Here is a 20,978-nt window from a genome sequence, read left to right as displayed (position 1 = left end):
GGGGGGGGGGGGGGGGGGGGGGGGGGGGGGGGGAGACACATCTTGTGTCCAAGTCTCAACGTTTCTACCTCCTGATGCATCATGTGCCTCGCACATCAGCCAGGCCTTCTTTTCATACTCTAACACCAAAGGGCATGTAAGGACTGATTTAAAAGGAGTTGCTTACTTACCAATTATGTTGGAGTTCATAAAAGGTGTTGGGGACAATTCTTCACTGGACACTAATCGGCTGTCGCTCATATGATCACTGTAATGAGGGCTGTCTGCGAAACCCTGGGGGGGAGAGCAGAATATAGTTCAGGATACTGAGCGCCTTCAGTAAGCTGAAAATGGAGAAGACTTTGTCAATAAACAATCTGGATAAAAATTATTTTCAATGTGGATGGAATTTGATGGATTTTCATGCGAGAAGCACTTTTACACTTCACTCCTTTTTTCAGGATCACCCACTGTAAGAGAAAACAATCAACACCAAATATTTAACCTTTTTATGACATCATAATTACTGACACTTTATTGTACTTTATTGTTGTAAATATATTTCTCATCTCATCACAACCAATTAAATAAATACATTATTTCAAGCCTTTGTTGTCCATATATGTGCTTCATCCATTTATTAGGTTAAAAAATAAATCTTCAGCATCATATATGCTCATTATTTGGAGCAGCTATTTTTAGATATGGTCCGATGTAGATCATGACCCACTGCTGTTTGTTAAAAGGGGAAAAACACAGACAATGCCGTCCAGCATTGTTTCCTGACACCTGCAGCTTATAAAAATTGCCTCTTTTCCCCTGCAGTTTCACACAGCCAGTTATCAGCATCTGGGGCTTAGGTCTAAATATCGGTCACTGTGTGCTCCTTGGAGCCAACGTAATAAAAGACGCTTCGTTACGGTTAATACCAAACCCAGTGAAAATCCTCCTGTGCTCCAGTCAAACACATCTCCCGAAACTACATTAACTTTTACCAGACGGACCAAGCTACGTTAGCCTTGCATTTTTATACAGCTCATACCCCCCCACCCCATCGTAGCCTTTGCTTTCAACATGGAGTTTTTAAAAAAGCAGTAAATCTTATTATCCATCTCTTTTTTTGTGAGTGGATGGTGATGGAGTAATTTCAAAGGCAGCGAAGTGTTTTGCTGCGTCGAGGGATTCCCTATTGTGCTCCTGCCAGCCTGCACACACTGTTAATCACACCATGAACCAACTCCATAACAACAACAGCCCAGTGAGAAGCTCGAGCAAACTAATACGCACGCGTGCACCAAGACACACACACACACACACACACAGCTGAAAGAAGGAAGTGGGGGGAAAAAAAGAAAAACATTTCATCCTTTCTGCTGCAAAACAACAAGCAGGCTTTGTGGATTAAATTATAAGATGAACCCTTTTTTTCATTTTCCTCCAGAGTGTGGATTTAAAGGAGTGTGTTGGAACATGGAAATAAACCCAGTGGATTGAGTAGACTTTTGAAATCACACATCAGATAATGTGGTCCGGTACCGAGCAGCGTATTCTCCACTGAGTCTCTCTCTCAGATAAGGAGGCAACAATCCTTTTTTTTTAGGTGTCTAAGCCTGACACTTGGTGTACGCTCCAAAATCCACTGAGAAAGGTTTCCTGGTTTAAGTCCACCTTAAGGGACATGATGGTGCTGAAAGTTTTGATTCACGACAATGATGAGTAACGGGTGGGCAGGAGAAAATCAGCAGAGAGGCTCCAGAAAGGAAAGAAATGGCAGGGAAGCTTTAAGACTGTCCATTTATTAAATGGAGCATCCAAATGGGAATTGCTTTTTGGCACAAATGTTGTAGCAAACCAAGGATTCCCATGAGGTGCCAAGAGGCAAGTCAGCAAAGAGAGAGTTGCATGTTTTAATTAAATTTTTACGTCAAATTTCACTGAGAAATATTTTAGTCTTCTAACAGCTGATATTCAAGTTAGAGCAATCTTTAGTTCTTAAGGCAGCCAGAGAAATGTTGAACGTTGCAGGACAACCTTTTGGAAGCAGGGCTCAGACTAGAAGTTTATGTCAACGATGCCTTTCTTAAAGATAGAACATGAGTTCTATGGATGATGGATACAATGACTGCAGGATCAGATTTTTCTGTAAGTAATGAGTACCATTATTTTCATTTCTGTATATTACCAGATCATCAGCAGACTTGAAAGAGACACATCTGAAAGGTGCTGTAACTGATTCTGCACAGTTTGAAATGAGGAGTCAAAAGAAAATTAGTTTGAACTGTAAGCCCCGCCCCTTACCGTCTCGCATTGAGAAACTTTCCTCCCACTCTGTGTGCAGGTGATAATGCGCACATCTCGTAATGAAAGTAATGAAAAGATATCTTTCTAGGAGGACAACAGCCAGTTTGGAGATCCAGATTGAGCCTTAGGCCCTGCAAAATTCGCAAACCTTGAGGAGGCTGGTCTGAGATTTACACAAGCTTTGTTCCTTCTTTGGTCATTCCTGTATTTCAACTCTCTCTTTTCTTCATCTCTTTGGAGCCTTTTGAGCTTTTTGTTTAATATGCAGTGATTGCCAGGGGATGTATTGCAACTTTCCTGCATTTAATGCCATGCTTCTCTGTTTGCACACGTGCTAAGAGAAATCAAACCTGGTTGGGAATCCTTCCTAGTGGCTGATTGGAAACAGGAAGCTCTACAGCTGGCATCCCCAATTCAATCAATTCAAATCAATGTACATTGATAGTTGACAAACAGGCTTTTGCTGAACTGCAACCATCACAAACAGCGAAGCTAAAGCAGAGAAACCTCTAAAACCTGCAGGAAACCGGCCCTCATCTACAGAATGAAACCCATTGACAGATAAAAAGCCACAGCAAAGTCTACACTCAGTATGCCTGGATCAGTGCATATGCACAGCTAATGATCTTAATAAAATGACTTCCTCTGCCACAAAATATATACATCGTTTTTTAGAGAGATTAAAATAAAATCTAGTACAGGGCCTTTAAGAGCATGAGCAAAAAAACATATTTAAGTTGACATATGGTTTGTATAGAATGCTGCAGTTAAGTAAGGGGAGGGGACTGTGAAGCAAGAAAAGACAAAGCAGGGGAAAGAATGTACTCATATAACTGACTGTTTACATGAAAATCTTGCTATGGCAAAATGTGACTCTGTTATGTCAGAGGGAGAAAATCCTCTTTAAGTAAGTTAACTGATCATTTTAATAGCAAAAATTCAACATTGGATTATCTTTATGTTACCTTATAACCTATTTTCACATAATGGGGGAAGACAGAAGTTCCTATTATGACATCTCTCAGTTTATGGTGAGTATATAAAGCCAGTAGGGTTTGACCTTCTGCACTAAAGGGCACTAAGACAAGAACCCAACCATATATAGGCTGTCCAAAACGTATAAAAAGTATTTTTGTAACATTAGATACTACATTGCACGCCTCCACCCAGAGTCAGTAAAACAATATCCTGACATTGTCGGCCAGAGGACAGTCAACAAAGACTTTTCCTTAAAGAATAACTAAACCCCAAATTAACATCTTCTGCAGATAAACTATATCTGCTACTTACTGGGCCTATCCTTATGTTATGGTAGAAATTTTGACTTTTTTTTTTTCATGAAAACTTGTTTAATTTAGCAAACTCTGGCCTAAAACCCTCTTAGTGCTAGCCTCTATCTGTTTTAATCATGGCTTCTGCTGTCTATTTTCACACTGTTAAACTAGTAAAGCTTCGTCCATTAACGTTGCCGTTGATTTTCCTCAAAACTTGGAAGTAAAAAGTCAGAGTGACCTAATCTCCAAGATGATAGTGTTCTAGTTTCCTGCCTGTTGATATTTATATTCATTCTTTGTTTATGGCCTCTGCTACAACTAAAAAACTTACAATAACTCTGCTCTATGAGGTAAATTCTAAGTAAACTGAATGCATGATAAAACAGTCTCACTCAGACACCCAATTATGACGAGTCACAAGTTGAGAATGTGATCAATAGCACTTTTCAGGGGGTTCATTTATGACTTATTGATCAACAGCATTTTATTTAGTCATATCAAATCAATGTCATTGACCTCGTCCAGCCCGAAACCCCCTTAACCCCCTTCACTCATCCGAACACTTGGCCGTTTCCTGGCACTGCCACTTCTGAGACATTTTTCAAAATGTGTCTGGGGGCAGGGTTATGCTTTACATCTTGTTTAGTTACACTTTAAGGGAAGTTTCAGGCTAACAACATAATAATACAAATTATAATAAATAATTTGTTTCAATTTACTATGGGAGCAATCCAACCTTTGACAAGCATGGACTGCAAATGCTGTAAGGCTAAGGAGCATTCTCTGGATCTCCAAGATACTTCAAAGACACATTAAACACCAAACTCTACAACAGCACTAAAACCAAGTCCTTGGATCATTATAAACTGCTATGATAGATTTAATTGGCCTGGAAAACAATTTCTGATGTGTGGCAGCAGACATGACTTTCAACTCTAAGAGCTGGGAAAGGCAGTCTAACTATGGAAAATAAAGGAATGGTTGTTACTGATGAGGAGGGTTTTTGGATTTGTTTATTGTCAGTGTATCAATGCTGATGGCCTGGCATCCATGAAGCCCACATTACTGTATTAAATCATGTTTCTTTATATTATGAGGGAAATTAAAGACTTGATATCATTGGTCTGTGTTTCAGCAATCTATACAACGTACCTCAATGAATGAATTGTTTTACTCAAATACATTAACCCTTTATAAATATTCTATTACAAATATTAGGACTCTACAATTGCATTAAAGTCATCTGTACATCTAAACCCAATTCAATTTTGAAGTGAATACGGTTAAAAGAAAATCATATTGGGTTCAAAATGTACTTAATAGGTTCCCAATTTATCTTAATACAATAGTTTTTTTGGGCGTGTAAAATGTCTTTCTTGCATTTTGGGATGGTACGCTTTGGTGGATCAAACTGTTATTCTCTTCAGAACAAGCACTGAAACATTTTTTTTCATTTTGGCATTAAATACTTTCTGTTATTACCTGGAATCAATTCTGATTTCTTTTTTTTTTTTTTTTGTCTTTTTCTTTGTTTTGAAGAAGCAAGCAATATCTTAGCTTTTTAGTTTGTTATGATTTTCAGTCAATTCAATTAATAAGCCCGCTCTTGGTATGCAATATCAACTGCCCATCTAACTGTCATTTTTTGAGATGGCACTTCTAACAAAAAAAACAACAAATTTTGTTTCTTGAAAGTGAAGAAATACTGTAGTCTCATGCCTTGTAAATTAAAAAAGAGGCTTACTGTAGCGATGACAACAACAAACAAGGTACCCCCCTGCGTCCTATGTAAATTAGATTATAAAATATTTAACTCCATGTTCTATATAAACAGATGCTTCTAGAGGGTATCAGCAGCACCCTGTCTGACAGAGAATGGCACCATTGTTCTTTCTTTCTCTATAAACAGACTTATTACTCTGTGCTTTGCTGCTTTGAGTCAGTTAGATCATCAATCACAGGTTGCTCATCATTCCCAAACACTGGTGGCCTACATCCATCCAAGACACTAACACATTCTGTCATGGCAGCCACAGGGCGACGTTTGCACTACTGGCTAAATAACTGTCAGATAAGTATGGCAGGGAGCAGGCCAGAGCTCACGCCTTGCTCCCTGATCACTCGCTGCACTGTTTAAACAGTCCTTTTTTCCCCACTCTGGGCAGCATCCCAGGTGAATACATGGCTGCATGTGGCTCCTTGGGAAGTCATGATATGGTCGTGATGGATGCACGTGGGGTCGGGTATCAGTTGGGGCAGGGCGCCTGGGAAGAGGGGGGTTGTCATGTGGTGGCAGCGGGCACAGCCCTGCCTGTCAGAACGGCGGTCTACAGCCACAGCTACCCAGGAAACAGCGGCTGGCTGCGAGCCAAGGTCGGCGCGGCGGGTCTCTGGACTGTTCACAGTCGACTGATCACACACTCATAGCACACCAGCAAACAAGCTCAGGGACAGGACTAAATTCCCTTTGTAGCAGACTGAAGGATGAGGCAGAATTCCTTCCACAAGCCTTGGACACATTTCTTGAATAAACTTCAGATTGATATTTTTCTCTAAAAGAATACGCTTATTTTTCTGTCAAATGTTTTGATTCTCTTTCTTTGTGGAACATTGAAAGCAGGTACATTTGCACCTCATGAAACAAAATTTAGAACATCTTTTGTTGAAAGAAGTCATTATGAACTCTTACAAAATCAAAGCAAAGGAAAATATGAGAAAATTCATGAAAGCATGAAGTATTTGTTAGAAATCGTAGGCATTTAATAATCTCTGCAAACATTCAGAAATATCCAAATAATGCACACTCAAACTAGCTTATTAAAATACATGTAACTGAAATACAAACCCTTCCTGAAAAACACAGCAAGAAAATGCTGCATTTAACTTCCATACCTCAATATATAAAATCTAATTATTGACAACTATAACAACTTTGATTAATTAATAATGTTGTGTTATGTCAAGAAAGTGTTTCAGTTTAAGAATAGACTTAATTCACAAAGATTATTATAACCCTGAAAGGTTAAACAAGACATGTGTTTAAAAAAAAAAACCTTATTCAAATATTTTTCTTAAACTCACTTCATTTAAATGACATTTTCACAAATTAGGTACACTGATTCTATTTATATTTCGAATAAAAGTGAAACCTCTAGCCTAAAAAATAAACAATAATTATACATAAATTATACTAAATTACATAATTACACTATTATACATACATAATTATACAAAACAATAATTCATAAGCTAAACTCTCCCATTAGCTGTGACACTTTTCAATTAAAAATTCATTTTTAATGGTTCAGTATATGGTTATAATATTTTTTAAGCAATGTCATCAGTTAAAACATCAGCTACTACTACAGGTATACGTTATTAACATTCAGGTCTTTCATTTTAGTCGAATCTTAAGACCATTTAGGTTTTAGATCAGATTGGGGAAAATTTCTGTATGTAAACATAGCTTCTGACTAATTCTGAAGACGGTCAAACTACCGTCTTCAGAATTAGATGGCTAGTGTACCGAACTACACTAGCCATCTATACATGCAAACAGTTTCCGGTTATGAAATGTATTAAGACTTAAAACACACAAAAAAATTGTAAATATAGCTTATGTGGACATATGTGATCGTGCTAAACCTGCCATTCACAACATTCTGACTAGCGGGAATACGTCAGGTCATCATGGGATACACATGCGCACTCAGGTCAGCTTGCCAGCAATTATACGCCTGTCAGAATTTTCTGATTGACATGTCCATCGCACATTTTTAATGCGAGCGTCTGTTTATTACGATTACTTATGTCTAGGGCTGCAACAATCAATGAGATTAATCGAGATTAATGATTACTGACTGTAAAACATGCCATTAATTGACGGAGCTGTAAAAAAATATAAACATTTTGCGTAAAACATTTTTTTCAAGATAAAAAAATGTTTTCGTCCATCAATATGCTCTATCCAGAACTCCTCAAAGGTTTGTTTCACCTGGTTTGATTTCGTAAAGTCTTTTTTAAGGAACCACTTAAAAATCGATTAATCAAAAATATAATCAACAGATTAATCGATTTGCAAAATAATCGTTAGTTGCAGCCCTACTTAAGTCCATGTTGAGAACCTATGTCCAACAGTACGGATACCATGAGACAGTGGTGATCAAATGTAAGTTTTTATTTAAAAAGTGATATGAAACATGCTGTTAATGTCTAGCATCCATCCATCTCCCCATACCCATAAATGGATGAAGAACTGAAATCATAAAAATGAGCTGTATGTCCAAATCTTTAGGAAAACAAAATGTCTGTGCAGCTGTTTTTAAGCATGCATGCAGACCTTATGGATGTGCAAACAGCTGTCTGCTGGCTGGCGCCGTTCCTCATAATGTCAGAATCACTCATTTATATGCACCTGGAGCAAACATATCTCAAGCTTCTCTGTCTTCTAATTCAAATCAAGCTGCCTATGTTACCATAGCCTGTAGATGTTCATTCGGGAAGGGCACAGAGAAATAAACAAGGTAACGCAGCCCGAGTGGCTTTGACATTTAGCTGAATTCTAATAGAAAGTGACAGGAGATTGACATTAAATGGAATTCATACAGGGCATCGAGAACAGCCAGAGTGTGAGAGACAAACAAACAGGGAGGCTGTTCACACTTGCTCATACAAACAGCCAGATCCTCTTATTTAAACATACTCTTCCAACAATTATCCTCTATTTATAAAGTTTCACATCAGAGCAAAATAAAAAACTAACCAGATTTGTTTAACTTGGTAAAACTAATACAGCTTTAAATATAAATACTTGAACTTGATTTTTTTATTGAATAAAAACTATTTATAGTTTTTGTTAATAAAAATGAAAAAGTCTATATAAATAGCTCTTCAGATGCTCGGAAGGCAAAGGGTATGTTTTGAACTAAAGACCAATGACATCATTTTCTCCCCATAACCTCTTTAAATTAGTTTTTTTTTTTTTTATGTTTCGACCGTGGGGTCAAAAACAGATCCCCTTATATCAGATAAGTCTGCAAACACTGAGCGGGTCACTCCTTCTACCAGGGTAGAAAATAAAAGGCTGTGATTTTAAGCATTACAAGAAGAACTAATGATTCTGGCCCAGTGATTACACTTTTAAACATTAGTCTACGGAAAAGCATTCCTTTGAGGTATTACACAACACCATCCAATAGTTCCCAGTAAATAAAAAGTACCACCTCCCTGCTAAGGCTCCCATCTGGGGTCATCTGGGGTCATATCCTCCCATGGTGATTTATTTTTCTATTGTAAAGCCAATGAAAAAAGAAGTGCATAAAAAAAAGAGACTTTTACAGGCCAAGATAACTGCCGTCAGTTTTTTCAATGATTTATAAACGTTTTAAACTGCTTCAGACACCGAATATTTCTCAAATCTCAACAGCTGGAATAAAATCTTCAAATTTAAAGCCATAAAAGTTAATGAATTAATTAATAATGAATTCACACACCGCTTAACAGCAAGCCTGTGACTGATTAACTTGATGTACTTTTTAAACATTAACAAAATAGATATTCTTACATATATAAAATAAACTGTAAATGTCCTAAAAAACAATATTAAATTAAAAGAATTCTAGAATTTCAAAACCAACCAAAGACTGAGAAAAAGTAATCTAGTTTATTAAAAAAGTAAATCTATTCCAAGAATCAGGAGACCTTTTTCCAATCCAAGTTGTCACAGAAAACTATGTCTGTAACAGGTCAAATCACACAACAGGCTCTGGGATGAGGTGAGAGTAAAACACTGTGAATTCCCCACTTTGATGTAATGAGTGTTAAATGATGTGCTGTGGAGCAGAAAGGCCACTCAGAGGCATTAGATTGGGGGTCATCTTACCCTGGAGGACTCATAGGAAGGACTGGACTCGCCACCTGGGGCCCAAGACGCTTGGTTGGTCCGCTCATCCATACCTGTCAGGACAAGAGATGTACGACTCAGTCACCAGGTCCCCACAACTCACATAGATGCATTTATACCCATCTGCTTCTCAACTTGACTCAAAATAAAAACAAGACATTGGTGAATAAGGGAACATTTTAGCAGTGTCTCTCCTGTTCATATGAAGAAGATGAAAAGGAAAAAATGTTGCTGTCCTTCTAAAGGATACCAGGAAACTTTGTTTGGCAGCACCTCTGTTAGTAGCATCAATGGCAGTTAATCCATAAGATTAACTAAGAATAACCTGCTGCCCGCGCTTCCTTATAACCTTTTAAGGCACAACTGAGGCATTTTGTTAAAAGCAAACAAAGTCACAGTTGAAGGTAGTGCAGTTTTATGAAATAAAGTTATAATTTAGAATTTCTTTAAATTTCATTCAACAAAGTGCAAATGCAAATTACTTTTACCTAAAACTTTAATTAAAACCATTCAAAAAAACAGCAAATTTTTATTTGTTATATTGTTCTTAAATAAAAGCACAGCCATTCTTCCAAAGGCATGGGGAGTGCAAAATAATATTTTCCTCTTTGTGTTGATATAGCCGTTTGTGTTAACGGATGCTGTCCAGATTGACAGCCAGCTACAAATTACTCGTGTCTTTTGCCTATTAGATGTACACAGAGCTGTTCATTAGCTTAGCATCATCGTCATAAATAAGCCAGTCTCTTGCGAACAGAGGTATCAAGTAACAGAGTACAAAATACTTTGTGACTGTAGTTAAGTACACTTTTTAGGTATCTATACTTTACTCCATTACTGATTTTTCTTCCTACTTCTGACTTCTACTCATTACATTTTCACACAAGTATCTGTATATTCTATTCGTTACATTTTTAAAACAAACGTTACTCGTTACTCTTGGCTTCGGTTTAATGTTTATAAATATTTATTTCACGTCATGTGCGCCATCCAATGCAGATTATTGGCTCCATCCACATCTAGTGAAAACTAGTGTAATTGGATGAGTCACATAACGCAAACACTCATTGGTTAGCTAAAGAAAATCATCAGAAGCAAGCAGGTGTTCTTCAAAATGCAAACGTGAATTGTCTATGCCATGCTACAATGTGGGATTCAGAAAAATATGTTGACATTTCTGAAAGGTCGGACACAGGCGAGAGCGTATCTGGAGATGGAGAACAACAAGACCTCCCTCATCCTTGGCCCTATCTCAAAGAATTTTTCAAAGCAGTCGTAAAATTAAGCTTTTAATTCATATAGCGGCATCTGGTTGTTTTTTTAAAGGTTACTTTATACTTTTATACTTTAAGTAGTTTTTGGTGCACATACTTTTTCACGTTTACTTGAGTAAAGAGGTAAAGATGATACTTGATACAGAGTGTTTTTAAACTGCAGTAACTATACTTCTACTTAAGTAACAAATGTGTGTACCTTTGACACCACTTCTTGCGAAACACAGTCTTCCCAAAAGCGGCATCAGCCGCTTTCAGAAGGCTTGGTTGCTCCAACTATACACCACCCCAGTTTGCCTGGCGGTTGAGTTGTTGCTAAATAACGGTGTTGGGGTTTTGCACGTCTGTCTATTGGCATGTGACGAACAAACAGCAGAGGGGAGGCTTACTTAAAATAAAAGATGAGAGGATGTGACTGAAGTGCAACTGTCCTAAACATTTACTCGCTCTGTGGTGAATTGGGCTCTGGCATTTACTCGCCAAATGAAAAATTTGGTCGCATTTGGTGAGGGGTGAGTTTTAATTTTCGGACCCTGCAGGCAACATGTCCAGATTCACCTCAGCTTGTGGTATGGGTCGGTTGAGGGGACACTGAGGGTCTCGGGTGGCTAGCGTGCTGTACTTGGGCTAGTGGGGTGGACTACCTGGGTTGAGTTTGCCTGGCAGCCATGACAATGAGAGGACCATATGGGTGTGGGGGCCTCTTTGGGGGTGAGTGTGCTGTTTATGAGGGGATGCCAAGGAGGGGCTGTAGCCGGCGTCTTTTGGGGGAGATGCCCCTCCTGGGGGTGGTTCTGGGGTCGTATTTGTGGCTAGACTTGGCCATCCTTATGTCTGCCCTCCTTGTGTCCCGGTGATCTGGGATGCCTCTGGATATTTGGGGTCAGGATTGCCTCTTTATCGGTCCTGGGATCTGTAGGGCAAGTTTGAGGCTAACAACGCCTGCTATTAAGGGTACTTTTACTGTATATCATCTGTCTTGTCACTCTTTACTGTCTTTGTCTCTCTCTCTCTCCCCTTAGTTTTTTCTTGCCTCTTTCGTTCTCACCTCCCTTTCCATCTCCGAGTCTATTGTTACGATTTTACTCGCAAAATAATTTTCAATAAAGTTCTATAATATAATAGATATGAAGATTTTGGTTGTTTTTTTAGCATTTCACCTCCCAACAACTAATCAAACCTATAATGGGAAAAGTGCTAATTCAATTCTTCGATCGCTTGATAAGTGCATCTCAATGGAATCAATCAATTGTCCAAAAAAAGTGCGTAAAACTCAGCTATGTCATTCTTATCATTGCTGCTAGCATGAAAAGGTATTCTGTTGTTTTGTTTTTTTTGGACAAAATCTAAAACAATTAAATGTGATCATCTAGTATGATCAGAAGTTAAAAAGTTTCAAAATGTTGTTTATTTTACCTTAAATCCCTCAATATTCCATATTGGTACATATGCTCCAAGCATGCCATGAGGCAACCAACAACTGTGTAATTTGATGTTGGCAAGGCTAAACAGCTGAGAACTGAAACCTGATAAAACTAATTCTAAGATGAACAAAAACCTCCATCTCATATTTCAAAAGTCAAAAGGAAAAAAGCAGAAATCAATAATGCCAAACTAAACTGTAAAGCAAGAGCATCTGGCATATGCTGAAAAACATAATATCTGGTATTTAGAATCTAATTTATGTGATATAGCCGCTTAGAAATATTCGATGCCTGTTCATCCTGCAGCAAATTGTGTTGTATCAACACAATATCAACAAAATCTGCAGCACCATAGCATCTACATTGGTTGAGTTATTGATTAATCTTTGTAATTCCATCTGTCTCAATAGACAGCAATACAATATGTTCAGTTTCAAGTTCAAATAAAGATAATCCAATTTGTTTTTTTTTCTTTAAATGGGTGTACTTGAAAATAATAACATTGCACAAAACAAAGAAAATCTTTCAGCCTGTTGTATTTGTTTCCTATTTGAGTTTTACAGCTTGTACAAAGGCTTCTTAATGCAACACGTTATCAAAGCAGTCAAATGAAAACCCCAGTCAAACAAATGCAGTTAAATGATATATCAATAATTTTAGATCATAGTCAAATGATCACCTGTATAAAATTTAAAATCTAGTTATGAAGCTATAACTATTTCTATCTTGCTGTATTTTTTTTTTACTCATTAAAACCATGTTCGGTGGCATTGGAGGAAATGACGAGGTTAAACTACATGCTTACAGTAAAGCTCTTGATATTATCAGAAATAATTCAAACTGGTTTCATAGCATATTGTTTTCCTTCTTATTTTTATCCTCCTAGGTGGAAACAATTTCTTCACCAAAAATTTGTCAGAGCTAATTATATACCCAAGCAGAAAGTCGGTGACATTTCACTACCCAGAAATCACGCTCCAGTGAGCAGAGCGGTAGATTTTAAGTTTCATCCTGACATAGATGAAGCTTTGCTTCTTGCACGCTGTTGATTCATTTCCTCTTCTTCTGGGGCTCTATGGAAAACTCCATGGGCAAGTTTAACAGCTTTTGTTTTTTTTGTTTTTTTGGGTTTTTTTCATTTTTAGCTTTGATACCTGTGTAACTAAACCAAGTACTCCCACAGGTATTCTAAGTATATCAGCGTGGTGCATTCGGGCCAAACTGAGAACTTTCACACACAAACTGCATCAGTGGTTGGTGTTTGCAGGCTCGCCTGATAACAGCTCCTTTAAGGGTTTAACGGACCCCTCCTCACAGTTAATTCACAGTCTACACAGGGAGATTGGTCACTACCCTAGGAGATTTAAGAGAATAACTACAAAAATGCTGGCCTCAGTGTGAGAACAAGGACTTTTGAAATCCTGTCTGCTTTTCTGTTAGATTTCTGTAACTGAAAACAATTTTCCTTAGTTTCTATAAAAATGTGTTTTTAATCTATTCTATTTTATTACTATTTGTGGTTATGAGAATGTTGTTTCATAAGCTAGTTGTAGAGGAGAAATGATAGATAAAGCTGATAGGCTGCCTCTCTGATGGACCATTATGCAGCAGCTGCAGCCTCTCAAAGCCCAGATTTAGCAAGAGGTTTTCTGACAGGAAAACAGGGAGCATTTCAAAAACTATTAACCATAAAACAACATTATGCAACGTAACTGGAACATTACAAAGCATCAGCCTGGTCAGTATCAGTATAATACATCTCAACAATGTTGATTATTCATTTGACAAATTATTTCTCTCTTTAAACTTGGAATTTTCTTCTCTATCATAGATCTCAGTCTATATGAAAACTGTTCAAAGCTGCTTAATTCATTATTAACACAGATGCAACTGGACTTCCTCAAAAAAAAAAAGAAAAACTAAAATTTAAAATAAGAAGTTTTGCTTTTATCTTCAGTGAGCTGGATTGCTAGATTATGTAACAGTTATTGTAAAGTGTAACATACAGAGGAGGACCAGGACCATTTAAAAAAGCCAGAAATGGAAAAAAAAAAAAAAAAGGTTATTAATTATTATTATTATTATTATTATTATTAATCTCAGAATTCTGAGTTTTAATCTCAGAATAAAAAAATCAGATTACAAAGGATACTTTTGCCAAAGCCCAACACGATCACTAATCATGAAGCAAGATTTTTAAAAGCAGTCTTAATTCAATGAGAATAATTCTAAAATTAAAGTCAGAATTTGGAGAATAAAGCCAGTCAAAAGACTTTTTTGAGTTAACATTTGTTTTTTGTTTTTTTGTTTTTTTTAGTCAATGCCTCTAATCTTCTTTTGTAGTCACTTTGCCTCTTAAATTGTAAAAAGTTCAATCTAGATGTAAATCAGACAGAACCTTAAAATAGGTTTAAAAACTAGGGGGAAAGGTAAAAAAAATTTTGCTGAAAATAAAAATAAACACACTAATTAATAATTAGTCATTTAATAATCTTTTAAACAATCTTTTAAAAACCATTAAACACTTCATCACATAAACTCTAAGCACTGCTTGAAAACAGAGGACCGTTCTCTTTAATAGACCACCAGGGGTTTGCAAAATATAAGTACCTTAAGACCTCTACATCTAACCCCTAAAATACTGCATCACATTCCAACCATTTAAACCCTCATCAATTTAGAGAATATTTATGTTTCCAGCAGATGAACTTTTCAGAAACATCCTACCGGTAGAATACCCTTCATCTAAAAATGTGAGCCTGATCCATTTTTTATTGATGCAGCATCAAGCTGCTTCAAACAGATGAGCCAAACAGCTAGCCAGACACGGGAACAGGACAGAGAATGAAATCAAGTTACAAAACAAAACAACTCACACATGTTTGTACTGTGAATAAATCTGGAGGCTGGAATAAAAACGCACAATTGATCAGACTTTGTAAAGTCACCTGTGCATTGAGCTAAGAAATTCAAAAACATTATCTCCACCCAAAGCCAAGCAATGATCCAGTCAGCAGTAAAATAAAATCTTCTATTGGGACACTACTAGGTTAACTACACTTGCTCTAAATTTAAACCTGATAGTTAGCTTTCTGAGATAATACTAAATATAACCATCTTCCAAAAAACGTCAATGACCCATATCACACATGCTTAAGCTATTTTTAAGACTTTAAAAACTGTGGGTACATCTGATTTGATCATCAAGCTTGACACAGACTGGCAACACTGTTACTTGAAAGTAATCAGATTCTTAAGTAAGCTGATTTGTGGAATCTAATCTAATTGGCTATTCAAACTACCTCCGCATGTGATTTTAATCTGAATTGCATTTTATGGATGACAGAGCACGACTGTTGCTGCAAAAAAAGAAGACTTTGGATTTTGTTTGAAGTAGTAGTTAATCATGATCTTTGCAGACCAGGCGCTTTATTGTAGTACTGTAATACACAAGGCTACAAATGAAGTGATGCAGCGGTGAGGCTCTTTGGAACCGCGGCCAGGAATGAGCCGCCGCAACCAACCCATGCATCGCTATACACCCCTGAAAGAAAATGAGCCTTTTCACAATAAGCTCATCAGGTCTGCATCACCAACACAGCTGGAAGGAAGAAGCGATGAATCTCTGTTAGACGTTTTTTTCCAATCCATCTTCTGCTGCATAATGTTCAAGTGTCTTGCCTTTCCCACTCTGCTTCAATTATCAGGCTATGCCCAGCTGAGATGCAATAATCCAAACCCTCATTCCCTGCAATTTCCACACTCGTCTCTCCACACTCGCTTGCCTTAAGTTCACTACCGCTTATGTAGGTGCTTCTATCCTAACCTTGAAGATCTGAGAGACAGGAGCTCTGACTGCAGTCTGAAGGGAGGGGATTTACCCTAAACAGCCCCTCAGTACTGCAATATTCAAATGAAAAAAACCTGTGCCGATGCGATCTAATTTTAGCCTCCTGAAATTAGAATCCACTCGAGAGGTAAAGTGGTGTAGAGGTTTGTTTGTCAAAATTCCAGCCTGAGTCCGTCGGAACGAAAATTCATCCATAAAACGTGACACTAGAACATCCTTCAAATGCAAACCTGCATGCAGAAAAGTTATGAAGATTTGGTTTAATGCTTTAAACATTCGTTTCCACGATGGAGAAGTGATTCTCTCTTTAAAATAGATTATGGCTCATCACTTTAAGCCGAACCCTGTCGGAAATTCAGAGACCAATTTAAAATATCTTAATCAGAAAGTGTAAAAAGTAGTGCTTTCACTACTTTCTTTGGAGCCGACAGGAAACCTTTTGTCACCTAATTATATCAACAACTGAATCCAAATAAATAACAAAAAGCTGTTTTAGGAAAAGAGGAAATCATTTGGTGAGGTCATTCATAGAGTTAATGTCAGAAGATGCAAAAGTAACCATCCGTGGCAGTATGCGGTGAACATTTGTGAAAAGCGCCACTAATGGAGAGGCATTTATTTGGTATTTTAAAGGGACCACAGCTGGCATAAAGGCAACAAATTTCCCACAGAGGGCTGTGGACATTTCATCGGGGCAATGCCAAACCTCATTCTGCCCCACTTACAAAAGCATGACTTCATGGACATACAATGTGCCTGAGCGACCTGCTAGCAGTCCAGATCAAACTACCAACTAAATGTGTGGCGAATAACAAGGCAATGAGGCCTCCTGCAAAGCAGAAGGGAAAATAAGGATCAAAGAAAACATTTTGGGGGTGTTTTATTTATGTGTTTCTGGAAAATGTCTCAATTTTTCTATTCTGTTTATCTTAATAGTTATAATATACAGCTTTAAAATGCAAACATTGGAATATTTATATATGCAAACGGAGATGTACTGATAAGGCCTTTGCTGGACAATACCTATTAGTGTTTCCTTTTGGATCTAACTTGCTGACTTTCATTGTTTTTTTAAGGGACTTTAAAAACTTAAGAGTTGAATGGCAGTACTTAATTAATAGAGGCAAGGAGTTTCAGTCAAACTAAAAATTAAAAAAACGCAACATATTTACACAATTATTCACCGATAATTTTCTGATACCAAAGTCAAAAAACTGCCTCAGAGTAGTTGATGGCGGTTGATGACATAGACCAGATAACCGATAAGTAGGGGGATGAAAAATACATTTGCATCATTTAATATGTTGATCAGATCACTTATTTCGTCTGAAATAATGCTGAATATATCTGGCATTTTGATCTGGGCATGGCTATAAAGAAGGGACTGGAAACCATGAACCAAAGCTATAAAAAGCATCAATCCAATGTGCTCACAGCTGCGTCATGTTAAAAACCTGGAAGGTGCTGGAAAACCGGTAAAAGAACAGTAAAAATAAAAGTAAAAACTTGTGATGAAGATCAGGGAGTAAAGAAATTGAATTGTATGAGTCCAATCTAAACGGGACGACTGTGTTGGGATTACGGGTGTGGCCCGTACACGACAGAGTACATTAGGTGGCCACCTCATTAATTTTTTAATTTACGATCTAACAACCAACTAAATGCCTTGGAATCAAATTCTAAAGCTCTATGAAATCAGATGATTATCAACCAAATGAATTAGAAAGTAGGTCAAGCCATCGGTTTCACTTTCAGCTTCACATCCTACCTGCCATTAGCACAGTCAGGGTGTCTGCATAATGTTGCTTGAGATTAGGCAACATTATCACTGGGTCACTAATTCTGTAATATGTTCAAAAGAATCTTCATCAAATGATGTATTCAGCTGAGATATAAACAGATGAAAGTGATGTTAAACTTATTTATCTGAGGCAGCCTTTCGTAGTAGCATTGACCATAAAGCTCTGTCTAAAAGAATTAATTGTCCCAATACAGTATTGATATTGAAATTCGGTCCATTATAGGCCAAAAAATGGATTCCTGTTATCAGAAAGCTCATTGAAACACTTCCCCTCCACATAGTTTGAAATATATCTAAGTCTTTGGTGAATAAGAAATGGGTCGGTTCTTCTCATACTGACAGTTTTAAGTATTGCTTTCTGTTTGAGAAATATCACTCTATCAAGCCTTTTCTATCATTCCACACTATGAAATAAGTAATACAAGTAGGCATGATTGATGCTGATATTTAGTCAGGTCAATATCGGTCAAAAGTGGAAGATTCTATATCTGTATCGTGTTGGAAATGAAGAAGTTGTATCAGGACATCCCTAATCGCTCGTGTTTTCTGAGGGCCGACCTTATCAGATCTGACTTCTTATTAAATTAAACGGATTACAAATGAAGGAAGTTGGTTTGCTGTTGAAGCCAGAAAAGTGGGCAGACAATGTTGGCCATCCATTTAATGTCCACATATGTTACAGCAATCATTCGTCAACATATAGAGGTACGCGCCTTTTTAGTAAGAATACATACTGCAATGATGCAGTTTAGTTTTTTCAACAAAAAAAAGCCAAAACTTTTACAAAATAATGTTTTATCTATCTATTTTGTACTCTGTCTCTTGTTTTACTGAAGAGCACTTAGAAGCATAGTCCTTCTCGGTTGAATGATGAGGTATCACCAAAGTCATGGTCGCAGCTCCACAGGTCATGTGTGACAGCTCTGTTCTTGTTTCTTTTGTCATTTTTCCTCAGTTTGTGTCTTTGCCTTCACAGATAACCCACTACAATGACGCTCTTTGTGGATTCACACAAGAAACGCTTTCAGGAAACATAAAGCTCGATTGTTGACTTTCTCTAGTGGCACACGAGACAATGGATGTGCTTCAGATTAATGTCCTGTAGCGTTTATTTCTAGAGGAAGCGATTCAGAAGAAGGGGGATCCAAGCTATTGTTACTGAAACTCAACCATTGGCAAACAAGAGAATTAAGACATTAATATATATCTATAAAAGTAGCAGGTATATATTTAAGAGATTCTTTAAACACACCCAGCATTTAATAGTGAGTTTCTCTGTGACAGAGAAAAAAAATACATCCAGCAGTATATTTCACCACCCAATTACACTTAACATCCTAAGCAGCTCCAACACTTACACTAAAACAAATTTTCTCTAAAATCACCTCGTTGCAAATCCTCTGCAATATCAGTCTCTGCAAGCAGCTCCTGCATGTCGCAGCACCTGATCACTGAAGCCTAAACACGCCTCATTTATGCATTATTTATCCATCGGACAGTAATGCAAAACATGATTAACATTCACAGCGGTGCGCTTTAATTGCAAACAGATCAATAAAACATGTCTCTGGTCTAAACTGTGCTTTGTTCAACATCTTTACTGCAGCTCTGCTCCATAATCCCAGGTGGAGGGCTCAGGTTTCAAGCACCAGATGTGAGGAGCACACAGAGGGGAGTTACATCCAAGACCGGACTGAAACATTTTTCCTGGAGACTCCATTCATAAATAAGCCCGGGAACAACACACACAAAAGCAGAAGACATCCAACAACTGATGTTTGGGTGAAAGACAGAGACCTGGTGGGGGTTTATAGAGAAAGGGAAAAGGTTCAAGGGATCAGTTCTTACCTGATGTACTGAACTGACTGCTTCCAAGTGTGGTGGGTCTATTTTTCCCTCCGCTTACAGGTGGAGAGAACATCTGAAAAGACAGGACATACATCTAAAAAAAAATGGCAGTCTATGTAAAAACAAAGGTGAAATGATAAGGCTTCCTTTGGCCAATATAAATCTCCCATTTTCTTTGAGGATTAAAAGGATTAGAAGTCATAAAAAAGGAAGTTTGCTGCAAGTTGTTTGATATAACCATTTTTATTTCATATGAAAAAGGAAGGCATTGCCTGAATATTCAAATTTATGCATTAAATCGCATCTTTAAACCCTGATTTCTACTGAACTTACCAAAATGCATTCAATAGAATCTAGTTGATTAGTGAATTAGGTATCAAAGAACAATGAATTCTTAGTTTTGATGCATTTGGTGAACAACAAAAGAAGAATCAGTTCTTGTTTTGACCTGCTAATCAAGAGAAGAACATGCCAATCTGATCCCATGCTGACTAATTGGTGCCACTCCAACACAAAAGTAACTCCTTTGATAATCAAGTAAAACAGCTCCGGTTTATTTTACATCTGAAATTATTATTTCATAATGACACATAGCCACCGTGTCCACTGTGCCTGCATTTTCCTCACAATTTCAACGTATTGTTCTTAAGTTATAAACAAAATATAAAAAATATATATATATATTAGGCACATAAAATGAGTGGCATTAACATTTATTCATGAAACCCTTTAAACATTGGAGTGATGTTGCTGAGGTTAAAATGTGCTGACTGTGAGGATATGGATCTCCCTGCAGAGCCAAACCCCACAGGAATAGAAACCTGGGAGAATTTTTATACAAAAAAAACACAGAAACATTAGCCTTGATAGTTTAAAATGAAAACACAAAGACTGGTGTATTTTTTTTCTTTTTTATCTTCAGAGTTTATGTTGTGGCCAAGCTTTGATGACAGAAAAAAAAAACATAAATCCACAAAGGCCACAGATTCTCCATGAACTAAGTAATTTATGCAGGCAAAAGAAAAAAAAATGTTCCAGGTAAACTCCTTTAGTTTTATCAGTTTATTTTCTTCTCAGGCAAGCAAACAGAAAAAAGACAAACATTTCCTCCATGTTTCTCTTGCGCTTTTCTCTTCACCATATGCCCACCCAGATGCATGCTGCTCCTACATTTGACAGCCTATTTATAAAAATAATAAACATGACTAAATAACCAAAAAAACATAATCTCACAACAGATATCAAACAATGAAGTAAAATAAACTTAGCTACATTACGCACAAAAACAAAAAACTTTGTTAATTATTAACAAAACAAAAAAAAAA

General features: G+C 37.2%; 1 protein-coding gene across 1 annotated transcript in view; it reads right to left on the bottom strand.

Annotated features, from left to right (window-relative positions):
- Positions 1–162: 162 nt before the first annotated feature.
- The window catches only part of LOC107100736 (transcription factor 12-like), a 22,228-nt gene continuing 1,412 nt past the window's right edge, over positions 163–20,978 (bottom strand). The window contains exons 3-5 of the mRNA XM_015399353.1: positions 19,654–19,726; positions 9,436–9,509; positions 163–273 (exon numbers count right to left, since the gene is read on the bottom strand). Of these exons, the coding sequence (XP_015254839.1) occupies positions 163–273; positions 9,436–9,509; positions 19,654–19,726 (258 nt within the window). The remainder of the gene's footprint in view (positions 274–9,435; positions 9,510–19,653; positions 19,727–20,978) is intronic.

This window comes from Cyprinodon variegatus, unplaced genomic scaffold, assembly GCF_000732505.1.
Source record: "Cyprinodon variegatus isolate N-32 unplaced genomic scaffold, C_variegatus-1.0 Scaffold1005, whole genome shotgun sequence".
In the NCBI taxonomy this organism is placed as follows: domain Eukaryota; kingdom Metazoa; phylum Chordata; class Actinopteri; order Cyprinodontiformes; family Cyprinodontidae; genus Cyprinodon; species Cyprinodon variegatus.
This window is presented reverse-complemented; position numbering and strand designations above follow the sequence as displayed.